Raw genomic sequence first — 17,639 nt, forward strand, 5'->3', positions numbered from 1 at the left:
AGGCCGTACCTTGCTAAGGATGTAAAAAAAAAATGGAAGCGTTGCAAAGAAAAGCTACGAGAAGGTATGGGATTTGCGTTACAAGACGTATGAGGAGAGACTTGCAGACTGAGCATGTATACCCTGGAAGAAAGGAGAAACAGGGGTGATATGATAAAGACGTTCAAATATTTAAAAGGTATTAATCTGCAAACGAACCTTTTCCGGAGATGGGAGGGCGGTAGAACAAGAGGACATGATATGAGAGTGAAGGGGGGCAGACTCAAGAAAAATGTCAGTAAGTATTTTTTCACGGAGAGAGTGGTAGATACTTGGAATGCCCTCCCGCGGGAGGTGGTGGAGATGAAAACGGTAACGGAATTCAAGCATGCGTGGGATAAACACAAAGGAATCCTGTGCAGAAGGAATGGATCCTCAGAAGCTTAGCTGAGATTGGGAGGCGGGGCTGGTGTTTGGGTGGTGGGGCTAGTTGTGGGCAAGACTTCTACGGTCTGTGTCCTGAAAATGGGGCTAGTTCTGGGCAAGATTTCTACGGTCTGTGTCTTGAAAATGGCAGATACAAATCAAGGTAAGGTATACACAAGTAGCACATATGAGTTTATCTTGTTGGGCAGACTAGATGGACCGTGCAGGTCTTTTTCTGCCGTCATCTACTATGTTACTATGTTACTTAAAGCCACCTCAGTGTGTGGTAAGTGTCTTGTTGCAGCTTTAACTGCATGAGCAGATGCAGGGCATAGCACATATGATCACTTTCAGAAAAGAATAAACCATGAATGTGAGGCAGAAAAAGCTAGCATATATGACCGTTCTGGGATTAGATTAGATTTTAGCCAAAAGGATGAAAGGAGTTTTGATGTTTCGTTTAAAGTCCTAGTAAAGCAGGCTCAGCTAGAGAAAATTCCCCTCAATACCAGTTTAGGATTTCTTGTCTTTGTTCCTCAGAGTTGATCATTCAACATGGATGTTTCAAAACTAAGTTGGATAAAGGAGATCCATTTACATTTAGTTTCATTATATCTCTTGATCAGAAATGTTCTCTCTGTCCATGAGCTACTATTGTTCATGTTGCTTTTTACTATTTTTCATAGATGTATTATAATTTCACAGTATGTATTGCTTATGTTGAGCAGAAAAATTCCTCCCATTGTCCTCATCACTGGAAGGCTTGCACTCTATCTCTCAGTATGGGGTCTTAGCAGTTTGTGTGTGTCATGTTTACTTTCAGTGTGTGTCTCATACTATGAAATAGTCTGCTCTTCTCTTTCTGTCTCTCTCAGTATGGATCATTGTCCCAGCAGTGTATGTCTCGCATGTGTATGAGATTCTCATTCTCTCTCTCTCTCTAGTAATCTTTCTTTTTCTTTGTCTCTCACAGCATGGGATACTCTCTCAGCAGTTTGTCGATGTGATGAATAAGTGTAATACTGCACAGTTACATTACCGTGACCAGAATGTGGAGCGGATACAGCGACAGCTACGAATTAGTGAGTTACTTGGGCTTTTTCTCATCCTTCTTCTCCATCCTGTCTTTCTCACTCTTACCTGTTCCACCCTCTTCATGCTGTCCTTTTCTCCTCTCCTCTCCAATTCTTTCTCCCCCTCTGGTTTTCATCCCTTCCTTTCCATCTTGTGTGCTTGGTTTTGAGGTATATGGAATCAGGGTTACCTGCTCAGTGTGACCTGTGAATTGAATGATCTCTTTTGCTCTCCCTGTTGCAGCGGGCTCCTCTGTGACAGACGAAGAGTTGGAGCAAATGCTGGAGAGTGGGCAGGGAGCTGTGTTCACTTCAAATGTGAGTGACTTCAATGTTTCTATGGCTGTTTTATTCCCTTTTTCCCACAACGTGGTCCAGTAAGCAGGGCTCCTATTTTCTTCTCCTCCAAGAAACTTTGCTGAAAATAAAATTCTATACACAGCTATGGGCTCTAGTGTAGTACCAGGCTTTAGATCAGGAGTAGGCATCCACACAGTCCTCAAGGGCTTTCAAGATATCCACAATGAATATGCAAGACTCTATTTGCATACAATGAAAGCAGTATACAAGGACTGTAGTTGCTTACCCCTGCTTTAGATAGAGTGAGTTGATGTTTTTTTTCGAGAGGTGTCATGGGCATTCCCTGGTAGAAAGACCATTGTTAAATGGGACAAGCAGGGCAACTGCCCCTTAGATGAAGGACATCCCTTCAAATCCAGCAATGGTGAAGCACCAACAGGTGCATTAGTGCCAAAGCAGTTTCTGATTAGTCAAATGCCTTATGCCTGTCACAAAGAATTCAACCAGTCAGAATCTTGCTTGTGCAACTCCCTCATTCACATGGCTGCTATGTTTCTGGCACAGCCACAAATTAACACTGGGAAAGGCCAGCTCCATATGCCACAGCACCTGGTGTCTGCCTGTGCAGAGACATTACCTCCAGCTAGCATATTCAATGGCCACAATATTGCCTCCACTCCTGCTCCACCTGCTTCTATACTACCTGTCTGCACATGAGACAGCCCAAAGTTGAAAAAAGGAGGTGGTGCCATGGAGGACTCATCTTCAATTAGGAGTAGTGTGACTAGAGCTGCCTCCAGTAAGAAGCATGGAGGAAAAAAAGCTTCTTTAAATCTTTACTCATGTTCAGCACATCTGGGGATGGAGGAGACATGGGAACCTTGAGGCTACTGTTGGGCAGAGGGTATGGAGAAGGAAGGATAGAGTGCCTGGAGGGAGGCGAGGTGAAGAAAGGAGGCTAGAGTATCTGGAGGGAAGTGCAAGAAGCAGGGAGAGATAGGCTTAATGCCTGTAATGATAGATAAAAGGAAAGAAAAAAAAAAAGTAACCAGTGCATAAGGTCTGAGTGTGAACCCAGGGGTAGGTACACACGTTATTTTTGGGTGGCTAGCTATGAAATCAAAACGTCTTCCAAAATCTTCCCCCCAAGCATATAGAACAGCTACACATGGTCCCTTGTGGCTGGCTGTATAATCTTTGAATGGCCTCCATAGAGGCACACAAAACCCACATTGGATAAGTGAAGGTGGCTGATAAGGGTTAGAATAAAAGTCATATATCAACATATAATTTCTACCTGGAAAAGCTTTTTTATCTCTAGGGTTCTCATTTAATTTCTTTAAAAAAAGATGTGTGTGTGTGTGTGTATATATATATATATATATATATATATATATATATACACACACATCTTTTTTTAATGACTTTAACTCCTAAACCTAAACCTTCAACTGTCTCCTATCCCTGATATGTCCTGTCTGTCCTAACCCTTATCCCTTACTTGTCCTGTCTGTCTGTCATAATTAGATTGTAAGCTCTGTTGAGCAGGGACTGTCTCTCCATGTTCAAGTGTGAAGCGCTGCGTACGTCCGGTAGCGCTATAGAAATGATAAGTAGTAGTAGTAGAATGCATAAACACATATATGCCAGTATTCTGGTTGATGTGCACATACACATGTAAATGCCACTGATTTTCCTACACACTATTCTACTACTACTACTTAACATTTTTAGAGCGCTACTAGGGTTACGCAGCGCTGTACAAATTAACAAAGAAGGACGGTCCCTGCTCAAAGGAGCTTACAATCTAAAGGACGAAATGTCAAGTTGGTGCAGTCTAGATTTCTTGAGTAGAGGTGTGGTGGTTAGGTGCCGAAGGCGACATTGAAGAGGTGGGCTTTGAGCAATGATTTGAAGATGGGCAGGGAGGGGGCCTGGCGTATGGGCTCAGGGAGTTTGTTCCACGCATGGGGTGAGGCGAGGCAGAAACTATGCGCATGTCATCAATAGCATGTAGTTTGCACATGGGTGTTCACATGCATTCACACTCAGGGGCGGCCCCACTATTAAGCCACCTGAGGCAGGGGTCTCAGGCGGCACTCTTTAGGGGCGGGGGGCGGCTTCGCGGAGTTTTACCTGGTCACAGTGACTGCCCAAGCCTGGCAGCGGCAGCGATTCTCATGCACTGCCCTGCCGCCATCAGCACCCACCTCTTCCCTTTACTGCGGCTGCCTGAAGTAACTTCCTGTTTTGCTCAGGCAGCCGCAGTAAAGGGAAGAGGCGGCGGCAGCAGCAGGGCAACATATGGGAATCGCTGCTGCTGCCAGGCTTGGAAAGTCACCGTGACCAGGTAAAACACCAGTGGGGGGGGGGGGGGGGGGGGGGGGGGGGGGGCGGCATGCAAGCATATCTCTGCAATCTAGATGCCCTGATCTGCCCATGCCCCTCCCATGGACACACCCCCTTTGGAATTGCACTCTATGAAATTCAGTCGTGCATGTTGTAGAATAGAGTGTAGGGCAGATCTGTGTGTAATACCTAATTACTGCAAATTAAGTGCTTATGTCTGGCTAAGCATTAACAAGCACTTAATTGGATCTACACCCAGATTTGCTTGCCCAACTTTGGGTGAGCTAGACAGAATCCAGCCCTAGACAGAATCCAGCAGCATACTTTTAAGACCCCTGGACATTCGGTATCAAATCCTGTTTAGAATCTATATGACATCAGTTCTTTTACACAGATTATGGAGGAGCAACTTGGATAAATGTTGGAGGGGATGAGCACACAAAGGTACCCTTTCGACATCTGTTGGAAATGCATAGAAGTAAGATCCTTTCGGAAAGAGGTACTCGCTGATATTAGGAAGATGGTTGAAAAAATCTCCGAGACTAAATTAGTAGATTTCTTGTTGGTGGCACCATTTTTGGTAATTACAGCTAATAGAAGAATAAGAGACACCTATTCTATTCTGATGCTTATATCCTGCTTATATCTACTCAGGAATCAAAGCGGGTAACATAAAGCAGATAGCAAAGCAGCTAATTCACCATAAGAAAAAAAAAACTTAGATCAAAATTAAAATTCATTTTTTAAAATCATAAAATTTATCAAAAAGAGAGGTTTTTAAATCTGGGTGGTGTAGTAAAGTGTGGAAGGTATATGAGATGAAGAAGTTAACAGACATAAGGATATGAGAAGGTGTGGAATCCATTTTAGAGATTTCTGACTAGAAAAGATATTTCATGGACTGAAAGTGAAAGAAGAATTAGGTGGTGGTGTTGGATGAGTTTGGTCAGTGTATCTCTTGGAAGGTGGGTGGGATAAGGTTAGATTGTGGTGGGCTATCCTATGGGGAGCCAACATGATGCCCTTGTGTATATTTTTATGTGCTCTTTCCGTTATTTTGCTGCATCTGTTATCAGAAAATTTGATTGAAAACGTGAATAACTCTCATTGAGTTTATAGAATTGATGTCTAATGCAACTGTGTGGATAGTGAACTCTTGGTTCATTGAAAGTGTTTAAAAAAAACCCATAAGAACTTTCAGTTTTCTTAAATTCCACCCTTTCAAAGTTCGATTTGTTTACATGTGAATAATGTCACCTTTTTGCCATCTATCTTCTGTTGAGACATAGTTTTGCTCCCCTTGCTAAAGACCTGCCCGGTCCCTACTTTACCAGGAATATAGGGCTGAAATTTAGTGGGTTTTTGAAGATTTGAATTAAGGTGAGGGGAGTGGGTTTGTGTTTATGTTAGGTAAAAAGTAGGAGGGGGATTCAAACTATTTATATTGTAATATGTTGCTTTGGAAGGGGCAATGTATAGGATGGAGGATGGGTGACAGGCAATGTGGTTTGTAGGTAGGATGGAAGGGTGAGGGTGTAGTGGATGAATTTTGAATGTAATATGCCTGGAGCATGAAATTCAAATATACATAAAATAAATATTCATGCACATAATAGAAGGGAAATACTTTATTCCTCCCACTTCACATGAATCTTGTAAATGGAGTATTGACACCAATTCTCCTTCCTACGTCCCATAGATCCTGAAGGAGACACAGGTGACAAAGCAAACACTGAACGAGATAGAGGCACGGCACGGAGAGATCTTGAAGCTGGAGAAGAGCATCCAGGAGCTGCACGAGATGTTCATGTTTCTGGCCATGGAAGTGGAAGCCCAGGTTGGTGTGAATGTGCATTTGCATGAGATGTAGAAGCCAAGGTCTCCACACAAGATGTTCTTGCTCCTTCCAGGAGCTGGAAGTTGTCCCCATGTGCATCTGCATGTGACTTGTGAGTTTATCTGTTAGTGAGACTGGACTGGATGGCATGAGGGCCAGATGGAGACATGCATGTAATTCCATTTGTATACTGTCTTTCTAAATACATGCCCAAAGCAGCTCACAGACAAACATAAACAGTATACAATAGTAATAATCATAAACGGAATAAATATGAAAGTGCAAAAGATCAAGTAATAGTCATAAGAACTGAGTAAGCATATATATAGCAAAATATATCAAGGAGGTACACAGCATAAAAAATAAATACACTGAAAACCTGTTCCAAGAATCAAAACCTTTGAAATCAGGTATTCTCCGAGGACAGCAGACTATATTTTCTCACATGTGGGGTAACATGTACCATGTTGCCCGGTCCGGAGCATGAAAAGCTTAGTATAGCTTTGAGCGCTTGCTGCGCTCCCACACACATGCGCAATGCCTTTCCGCTCGCCCGCAAGAGTGTGGGACCATCAGTACAGTAAAAAAAAAACCATAGGAGACAATTCCGAGGGGAGGTGGAAGGGTATGTGATAATATATGGCCTAGAATACCTGCTACAGGTTAGTATCTTCACTTTCTCTGAGGACAAGCAGGCCAATAATTCTTACATGTGGGAATCCCTAGCTACCAGGCTCACTGTAAACAACAACCATTGGTCAATGGAACCTCGTAACAGTGAGGTCAGAAAACAGATGAACCTGAAACTATATCCAAACTGTGTGAGAATGCAGCCTGGAACAGAATAAAACAGGTTTAGGGGGTGGAGTTGGATTCTAGACCCCAAACAAGTTCTGCAGTACTGCGTCGGGTATCCTGCTCAAGGCAGTAGTGAGATGTGAACATGTGAACCGAAAACTACTTTGCAGCCCTACAGATTTCTTCACGGAGGCTGACCTCAAATGGGCTACAATGCAGCCCATGGCTGCAAATATCGTGAACCTGACATGACCCTCAAAGGACAGCCCAACCTGGGTGTAAGTGAAGGAAATGCAATCTGCCAGCCAATTGTAAATGGTGTGTTTCCCAATGGCGACCCCATCCTGTTTGGGTCAAAAAGAACAAAAAGTTGGGTGGACTGTCTGTGGGGCCTAGTCCGTTCCATGCTCACTTGCAGTCCAAGGTGTTCAGTGCACTCTCACCAGGATGGGCATGAGATCTGGGAAAGAATGATGGCAAGGCAGTTGACTGGTTCAGATGGGACTCCGACATAACCTTAGGCAGGAACTTAGGGTGCATGCAGAAGACTTAGCTCGAATTTCACGGGGTAAGGAGTTCCAGTGAAAAGGGGCAGCAAAGTAAAATGAACAGTGTCTAGAAGATTCGAGTACAGCTTGTTTAGGATTAGGACTGATCAAACGATAGTCATTTAAAAAATAAAGCAAACGCATAGGTGAATACAAAATAGTAAGATTAGACAGATATAATGGGAGACCTATGTGGAAAGCTTAAAAAATGAGAGTTAAAAGTTTATGAATAATTCTTTGATCGGTGGCCAATGATATTTCTGACATAAAGGAGTGATAACTGATTTTGTAGCATGATAAAGTAACCTGAGTATATAGTACGGAGAACAAAGGTAAATAATATTGCAGTAATCCAGTCTGGAAATTAGTAATGACAAGATGATATTTTGTTACTTTTTCCAACTAGTCCGTATTCTCTCTCCATCCAGCCTTTACAAGACTGTCTTTCAGAAATTCATAAATGGCTTTCTAGAACATTAAGATAGCCCTGAATTGGGAAAAAACGGTACTTTGTTGGTTCACCGGAGGTAGCCCTGTGCCCACTACAGCTGTGAACTTATTTGTGACTTCTGTTATTTCAGTTTCTTCCATCCGGTATCTGGGTGATATTTTAGATTCTCACTTGTCATTTTTACCACAGATTTCTAACATTTATAAAACCGGTTTCTTCATCCTTAGACAATTGCGCCTAATTAGAAAATACTTTGATCATAATAATGCAGTTTTTGTTGGAAAGAGATCAACAACAAAATGTCATCAGCATAGGAGTAATAAGATATACCTAATTCTTGCAGTTCCATGCCAGAGGAAATCAAAAAGCTTGCAACCCCTTGGCTAATAGTAGTCAAAGGTTCAAAAGCTAAAGAAGCACTTTCCCTTATATGGACGGCTGAGTTTTAGTAGTAGTACCGTGAGACTACCGCTAAGGGGTGTGGCCACCATTAGTCCTCTGGAGCTAGCAGGGCAGCAGAGTGAGTGGGTTCATTCCTCTCCAGACAACCCATTGGACCACTATTGACCTTAAGGTGGGCCTAGGGTGCCTACTAGGACATGGGAGAGGGATGCTTTTGGGAAGGGTGTCCAATTATGTTTGGAGGGGCAGGAGGAGGGCTAAGCTCTTAGGGAGTTTGGGAGGTTCATTGGACAAAACCTAATATTCAGCCTGCTACCCAGTTAGCTGAATATTGCACCTGTCTGCTTGCATTCTGACTGTGAGCAGAGCTCAGATACTCAGTACCTGCAAATTTTATTTTTATTTAAAAAAAATGTATACCCTGCCAGTCCCTAGATGGTTCACATAATAAAACATACTAGGCTTAATTCAGCCTATGGTGGTCACCATTTTAAAAACCACTGACAGCCTCCTGCTGAACACTGACCAGTATATAGATAATTTTTAGTTGCTGCCTCACTCCACTTTCCCTCCAACCTTTCACTCTATGGATAGTTCTAAGGCAGTTAGATGTGTTTTCATCTCCACACTATCCATCTACTTAGTCGAATATCTTTGGATTAGGAAGCTGTCCCCCAAATTCTATCATTTTAGTACCTAAATGTGAATGCTATGTGCATGCAGAGCGGCATTCTGAAATGTATACGCGCAAGTCGCACAGAGTGTAACTGCAAGGGAGTGTTCGCAGAGGAGGTGCATGGGCATGCCAAACAATTATGTGCCTAGACCATAAAATACAATCATTTACGCACTAAGGGGTCCTTTTTCTAAGCTGCGGGGAAAAAGAGCCTTGTGGTAGTGGCAGGGGCTGTTTTTCCTGCATGCCAGGGCCCTTTACTGCCTCGGGTAAAAAGCTCCCACAAAAATGGCCGTGTGGCAGGGAGCCGTACAGCCACCCATTGAGGTAACGGTAAGGGCTCCCAGGGTAACCCAGCAGTAACTGGGCAACGTGCGGCGATGCCCAATTACCACCGGGTTACTGCCACACTAGAAAAAAAATAAAAAATTTCCGGAAGCACCGGAAATGGTGCACGCTCGACCCAGAACTATCACCTGTGGCCTCATTAGGCAAGCGGTAGTTCAGATTTAGTGTTCGGTAAGCCTGCGTTGGACTTGCCGCCGCTTTGTAAAAGACCCCCTAAAATACCACATTTAAGCATACACATTTACGCCCTTCATAGACAGGGCATAGGTAGATGTACCTAAATGATGGGTGCGTAAATGCTGACTTAAGCTAATATTCTTTATCCCAGATGCTGTTGTTGAATTCACACTCAGCACGCTGCATTTTAGCACTTAACTTATGGCGCAATTTATAAAATTGCCATCTAAAATATCTGTGCGATAAACATTTCTGCATAAGTGTATTCTATAAGCAGCGCCTACATTTAGGCGCGGTATATAAAATAAGCTTAGTTGATATCTCAGCGCCTAAAACTATGCACCTCCATTTACACCATTGGGTCATTCCATGCCAAGTGGTCTAAACCTTCCCACCATCATGTCTCCAATTTTGTTTAAATTTTATCTGTTGCGCGAGTCAGGTGTTAAACGAAGTTTCCCAAATTTGAGGTTTCTAACTGCAATAGTTGCAGATCTAGACCCCCTTTTCTGAAAGGTTGTCAGTCCATGAGCACGCGACATTTACCAAAATGCCATTTTTGGGGTCTAATAAAATCCAAACACATTTATAAGAGTGGCTAAAAAATTCAAATCCTGTACAGTTTTTGATGCTAATTCCGATGAAATACATTTTAACATTATGGAAGCAAAGTGTGCATCAGAATTGGTCGCGACTCATCAGAACATATTTGGACCAATATTCAGACTGCAACAACTTCCATGCAAACAAAGATACGGACTTTAAATTTTGAACAAGCATTATGCTGGACAGACTTATACGGTCTGTGCCCTGAAGAGCACAGGTACAAATCAAAGTAGGGTATACACAAAAAGTAGCACATATAAGTTATCTTGTTGGGCAGACTGGATGGACCGTGCAGGTCTTTTTCTGCTGTCATCTACTATGTTACTCATGGTCCCGCTACTTCATTTTATTGGTCGGTAAGACGCGATACTTGCTGGATCCCAGAACAACTTATCATTGCTGTTATTCCAGCTCCATCAGTGTCATCATCTGGTAGGCAATATAGTTTCCCTGAAACCGTTCTCTTGCAGATCAATGATGCTTTCAGAATGATGAAGTAACTGAAGAAGGCAGGCTTGGGAACCTGCAGTAAAGATACCCATCCGTGGCTGTTACTGCATGGCTATCGGGCGTGGCCCCTATGGCGATGGGGATGCTGGTTTCAATGCGATAACCAGTAATGGCTCAGCCATCATGGACCAATTCAATACATCGCGCACACAAAATATAACATACTTTGACCTGAGTAAATGGCTACTTAATGGTGGCAATGCAAAACAAAAACATATCAGTGTTGTAGAGCACAATTATCTCTTTCAGATGATACTGTTCACAAGCTGATTCAGGCAGACTCTTTTTAATAATTGGCTTTGAACTTTGGTACATTTTACCATTTGCGCTGACAGTGCCAACTTTGAAGAGGTCCTGCAAGGCGGTTATAGATGCTGGTTAGTTGCAAATCTGGCAGTATTATGTCCAGCACAAGCATAATGCTTGTTAAAATTTCAAGTCCGTATCTTGTTTGCATGGAAGTTGTTGCAGTCTGAATATTGGTCCAAATATGTTCTGATGAGTCGCGACCAATTCTGATGCACACTTTGAATGAACTTGTTTGACTGGATTTTGCATCCATAATGTTAAAATGTATTTCATCATAATTAGCATCAAAAACTGTACAGGATTTGAATTTTTTAGCCATTCTTATAAATGTGTTTGGATTTTATTAGACCCCAAAAATGGCATTTTGGTAAATGTCACGCGCTCATGGACTGACAACCTTTCAGAAAAGGGGGGTCTAGATCTGCAACTATTGCAGTTAGAGACCTCAAATTTTGGGAAACTTCATTTAACACCTGACTCGCGCAACAGATAAAAGTTGAACAAAATTGGAGAACATGATGGTGGGAACTTTTTTTAATTTTAGGCCACTTAGCATGGAATGACCCCATTGAAAACTTGCCGTAAATCCCTGCACGAAGATTTACACACACTGGATCATATTCTATAACTATGCGCATACATTTTGGAACGCCTATTTCCCTGCCCATAGTCATGCCCCTTTTGAACTACGTGCATTAGCATTTAGGCGCAGTTCATTACAGAATATGCTTAGCAAGTTGTGTGTGTAAATTCTAATTATTGCCAATTAGTTCTCGTTATTGCTTGTCAAATGCTGTTATCAATTCTGATTAGCTTGTTCAGCCAATTTAAGTTATATTGGTTATTATAGAATATGCCTGAATTTTGGCGGGGAAATCTTGATTCGCAATATATGTTTAAGTAAACATATCTTCCTTTGAAAATTGACCAAGCATTTCTAAATGTAGGAGAGAGTGTAAATTATCCAGTCATCACACCCTTCCACCCATAAATGTTACTATAAAGTGCCACACAAGACCCTTTTCAGGTTATTTTTATATTCTTTTTAATGTTTTAGGGAGAAGCTATTGACCGCATTGAAAAGAACATTTCTAACTCCTCCAACTATGTAGAAAAGGCTCGGACAGAACTGGCTACAGCTGTTGGCAACCAGAAGAAATCCAGGAAGGTAGAGTTGTCCTTTCCAAGGCCTTACTCCTTCCCCCTGCTCCTCAGAGAGAAACCATGGGCATTCAGTCAGTGAGAGCCACAGAGAAACAAGGATACAAAAGTCCACATAAAAATGCATCTCTTTAGAATGACACCACTAAATTTTCCTTTCACCCTGGTACATTTTTTTTCTGCTTCTGTACAGATTTCCAAGATATAGATTACAAATGAGAAAGGCCTAAAGACCGGTGGCGGGATGAAAGGTAGTTGGGGGTTAGGATGGATCAGGATGTTCCATTGAGGTTTAATAAGACTGGTCCAGAGAAGCCAAGGCAGAGGGGAAGTAGGAGGCTTTTAAATTTTAGATTTATTATTTATAACCCGCTCTTTTCCAGGGTGAGGTACAAAAGAACATACATAAAAGGTATACAAAAAACATACAATGATCATAAATTCAACAAAAGATATGTACAATGGACCCGCATTAACATCCCTTGTTAGGAACGCATATGTCCCATGCAGAAATTTATATTTGTCCAGTAGTAACAAAAAAGGCCATACACCATAAGTGTGCTTTCAAGTTGTGTTTAAATGCCAGCAGATGAGTCTCGTGTTTCATTCCAGATAGCAACTTGTTCCATTCAGACCCAATAAACTATTGCAGCAGACGGTTGAGTGACCGGTTTGGGGGGGGGGGGGGGGGGGGGAACTAAGTCCTAGGTCCATTTCAGAAGGTAGATCATCCCTGCCTAGGGTTTGACACAGCTCTCTTTCTGGTTTAAACTCAGTTATGGTCAACCTTTCCATAAAGTGTACTATTATTAATATGTTGATTTTGCGTTTTTCTCAGAGAAAGTTGAAGATCGGTATCTGTGTGTCCATTCTAGTGGTGATAGTTATCATCATTATTGTTTTAGCAGTAATCAACGGATAGGAGTAAGTATCACTCGGAAGCACTTACCCTTCTACAGAGTCATTGTTGACTTTTTATGGCAGTTATATATTTCAGGAACACTCACTCCTACATAGTCACTACGTTTTGGGGGTTTTTTTCTTCTTTTCCAGGGCTGGTGGTCCATTGTTTCTTGTGTTGAGGTATCATGCGTGGTGGAGAAAGAAATGACTGGACTGATTTGGCTGAAGGTACATTTTTAGTATAAAAGAAACAAACAAAAAGTGACTCAAAGCCTTGAAACTCATCGTCCAGAAAAGGTTGGTGGTATACAGGGAATTCCTTTCCAGCGCTGGATGGAGCTTTGTCCTCTGCCCCTCCTCATTGTTTCTGGAAGTGAACATTGACTTTGCACGGACTTTTACGTTGCTTGGACAACCATGGTCTGCGCTGCTGTTTGAGAATTCAAAGCTTCCTACTGTAGCTGCTCTTGGACTCCCAGCTCGCTTCTGCTCAGCTTGATGGTTTAAAAATCTTCTTTTTTTAATTTTTTTGACTCACTGTTTGTGCCATGATGATAGCAATGTTCAGGTTGTGATGTTAATAACCAAGATCACCCTACTGTCTGAACGTCAGCTGCAGGACAGAACACATCTTAAAATGTGTTCACGCATGCTTGTATGTGTATCTGTTTATGTCTTTCTGTCTACGTACACACATTCACATATATAGTATTCATTTTACTGATAAACTAAGTACACACTAACTAGGCTTCACAGAGCTGCTTAAACATGCTTTGCACCCAAGGAGTTCACTGTCATAGAGTGTCTTTTGTCACTATCTGTGTGTTTGTGTGGTTTCCTGTCATTAGAGGAGATGGCTGCATTACAGGAGCCCTCTACTTAGGGTTTATATATAAGGGTTTTATTATCCTACAGTAAAATGTAGGAGGTAAGTAAGCTACCCACAGTCTGGCAAACTCCATGGTAGTTTTTACCCTTCAGATTTACCACAGTAATGTAAGTAAACTATGTTGGTAATTTTGTTGTCATTCTGTGCCCACACCTTAAAAGCTATCCACGTGAATTAGTTCCTGCTTTTTGTGCTGGTATTTTTAAAGGCAAAACAATATATTTAGTAGCCTCTCCTGACTTAACTCTTCCATGGATATGCCTAGGGCTTAATGTGTAAACAAAAAGGAAGTGGCAGTATGGAGCTGGGAAGGGAGCAGGTCAGGGGCAGGAGCAATAGGCAAAGAGGGGCTGGATTAGGAAGACTGTTCTCTTCTCTATTCCAGGCTCACCCCTCCCTCCCCTTCCTTGCAGGCATCTTGGACTATAACATGTTGCTGCTGTGACTTTGAAAGGAAGTAGTGGAACTGTGCTCTAGGCTATTCCCTCAGAAATTAAGCCCTGGGTACACCTACAGTAATATGTGGGTAAAAGTATGTGGGTTGACATAGGCACTTATTTTCAACCACATACAGAATGGGCAGAAATCTAGCAGTCCATTTCCTCAAGTAAAACAGTGGTTACCTGCTGCAATGTCTTTGATTAATGTATTTTCCATGTCTGTTTTTAGGAAATGATTACTCTTCTCATTTTCACATTTCTCACTCTGATACTTTTAATTCACGACTGAATTATTCTCAGCTTGTGTTACTATATTGGGTATTACTCTTGGAACAACAGTGACACCGTGTGGCAAGTGAGGGTAAAATGGGACAAGTTATACTTTTGAGTGTTTGTGGTAGTCTACCCCATTTGACACCTTTTAAATTTTTGAGCAGACCTATTTATATAACTTGATTTTTTTAAAATTTGATTTATATTGTATAAATCTTAATTATGATATTACCTTTGCTGCCTTGAACAACAAGAAATTTTAAAAATGTTTAAAAATTGTGTACGTGAGAAAAAAAAATGTACCTTTGTGTGATATTGACTAATTTGTCACCTTATTATTCTTACGCTTTTGAACAAATGGTATAGTGGAAAAAATTATGTAATAAGGATTGATGTCCGTCAGCCCTTCTGTCGACACGCAGAAGTTCTCAAAAAAAAAAGTGGGGGGGGGGGGTTGAAATTCACAAAGTTAGCAGTGTGGGAGGAAAATGTAACTATCTCAGACAAATTTGAAAATCAGAAACTTTGGATCAGTATTTTCAGAGAAGCAGCCTAAAAAATGTCCATTGTTTATGAGAATCTGTTACACATATGCAACCAATACATACACATGTAACAAGCACATCCTTTCCCCTCTCTCCCACCCCCCAAATCACCATACACTCAACCATTCACTCCCTGGGCTCACACACACTCGCCCACCTGCACCCCTGTGCAGATCCTCACACGTATAATTACACTTGATTTTATTGCACCCACACAAGCCCATGCATGTGCTCCTACCCAGAAACAAGGAAAATAACTGACACAGTTTCTCATTTCAATTCCCCCTCCTCCCCCCAAACACACAGACAATTCAGGTACACAGCCTGATGTGCACATCAGCCCAAACCTCATCTCCACAGTCCCACAACTTCACTTACCACACAACTCTACCATACATGATCCATCTACCCACGCAAAGACACCTACTATACATATGCAGCCATATTTCCAAAACACACAAAATATCCTTTATACACTTACAACTCTTACCAATCAGATAACCCTTTACCATTCAAAAAACGCACTCTACACACGTCTACATCCTAGATGATTCACAACCCTGCCACACACATCCTGATGTCACACAGTCCCACCACCCCACACCTATATTCCTCACGTACACCCCTGTTCTCCAGCCCCCAACACAACATCTCTAACTCAGACCTGTGCCTTATACACATCTATGTTGAAAGGCATTCCTGAATTATGCCTTTGCATTCTTTCCCTATTTGTTTCTCTTATATATTCTATTCTATTTGTCCAAGGAGTTGGAGTTCAGAATCAGCAGGAGTTTTGGAAATTAGAACTGAGGCAGAAACACAGACTCGTAGCTGCACCAAACCTTCAAGTTTGATAACAAAAAGAAATCTAAATGTTGAAATTCCTTAAAATTGCAGAGAAATTAACACACTTTGGCAAGGGAAACTTTTGTGTGAATAACTTTTTGACTCTTATCTTGTGCAGTAGGAACAGCAGAAATGAAATTATTGAACAATCAGAATGAGACAATTGAATGATGAGCAAAAGTACTTTAAAACCTTATGGTAACACTGCTATTCCAGTAAATTAACATCTCACCCATTCTTTTGACTCTGCTCCCCCTTCTTTCTCCTTGTAGCAATGACATCTGACTTTTGCCGTCAATTCTGTGTTTCTCCTTTGTGGTGTTTCGTGGCATCTACTGTGGTCAGTAGTGAGATGAAGTGCTAGGAAATTAGAACAGCCAGAGACCATCATGACTCAATCTCTCTAGAAATGTGCTGAGAAAATATGTAGGTGTTAAAAGCGTGCTGGGTAATCCTAGCACACAGAGAAACGGGTGTGCTGTGTAGAAATGACAGAAAAAATTTTTTTAATTGAAAAGAGAAGCCGAAAAAGAAATATTTAAAATGTAAGCTGTAGATTCAGTGAAAAAGGTTTTATTTTATTTTCATGATTGGATATTAAAATAGCAACTTGGATTGCACTGATGCCTGCAAACTGTTTGGACGCTTGGAGTGTTTTTCATGGTACGTTCTTTGGTATTCTTTGTATGGAGATGCATAAAAAATGAATATACTTGACGACAGCACCCTTTGTTAGTTCAGGGCCTTTAGACTATCTCTTGCGGACCACACTACAGCTTTCCAAAAGTTTCCATATGACCCGTGGATATTTTCAAAAATTGTGGACCAGCGCTTTGACTGTTGAACTCCATTTTTGTGAGATCAACAGGAGAAAGCATCAACTACAAGTTTTGAAAATCCTTCCATAGGAAACGGAGAACAGTGTGCATGGAGCAGGCTTATCAGTGACTGTGACAAAGACAAAAATGAAGGTGACAGCAGATAGTGTCAGAGGCCTGCCACCACCAGAGGAGGGGAGTCCAGAATGCCACTGATGTATTAGCACTTGGGACAGGCAGGCATATCTCTCCTTTCTGTAATTTATCCCCCTCCCCCTACTCTGATCCCCAGTCCCTATTCACTTTCTCTTCTTTCCCTCCAGCACCTCAGTGGTAGGAGGAGATTGGCGCTCTCTCTGCCTTTTCATTCACTGCCAGCTCATGTTTGCATTTCAGTCATTTTGATGTTTCCTGAAGGGTTTGTGTTCCGAGCAACTGTCTCAGCAACCTCTACTTGTGGTCTTGGAAAGGAGCCCCCACAGCAGAACAAGACCCTTGAATGGAGCCATTGCGGCCATGGGCAGGGTGCCTGGAGCTGAGCCGCTAGCTGTGGAGAATTCTGGGGTGGATGAGAAAGAGGGGGAAGATGCTGCTAGGAATTGGGAGGTGGGGAGAGGAGATGCAGAAGGAAGGCGGCAAAGAGAAAACTGAAAAGGACTGAGCAGACAGAAGGAAAGATGCTAAAACTTATGATGGAAGCTTCCCTCCGTGTTTCATGAACAACAAAGTTAGAAAACAGATTTGATTTTTGATAGTTATTAGAATATGTAATATGTTCAATTATTAAACCTGTTTCGGGCGGAAGTAAGCATTTTTAAAACTCTGGCTGCCACAGATATTTTGTACCTGAATACTGAGTGTTAGTCCATCCCTAGATACCAGTGCTGAATATTTAGGGATTGGATACTTATTTGGGAACCGATGATATTCACACCAGTACCCAGATAACTAATCAGATAAAGTTAGGACAGCCTT

General features: G+C 41.9%; 1 protein-coding gene across 1 annotated transcript in view; it reads left to right on the forward strand.

The window, feature by feature from the left end:
* Positions 1-14,642, forward strand: part of STX4 (syntaxin 4) — a 172,588-nt gene extending 157,946 nt beyond the window's left edge. The window contains exons 6-11 of the mRNA XM_030209553.1: positions 1,379-1,487; positions 1,723-1,796; positions 5,827-5,964; positions 11,847-11,957; positions 12,789-12,874; positions 13,004-14,642. Coding sequence (XP_030065413.1) covers positions 1,379-1,487; positions 1,723-1,796; positions 5,827-5,964; positions 11,847-11,957; positions 12,789-12,872 — 516 coding nt within the window. The 3' untranslated portion in view covers positions 12,873-12,874; positions 13,004-14,642. The remainder of the gene's footprint in view (positions 1-1,378; positions 1,488-1,722; positions 1,797-5,826; positions 5,965-11,846; positions 11,958-12,788; positions 12,875-13,003) is intronic.
* Positions 14,643-17,639: the final 2,997 nt, after the last annotated feature.

Source organism: Microcaecilia unicolor, chromosome 7 (genome assembly GCF_901765095.1).
Source record: "Microcaecilia unicolor chromosome 7, aMicUni1.1, whole genome shotgun sequence".
NCBI lineage: Eukaryota > Metazoa > Chordata > Amphibia > Gymnophiona > Siphonopidae > Microcaecilia > Microcaecilia unicolor.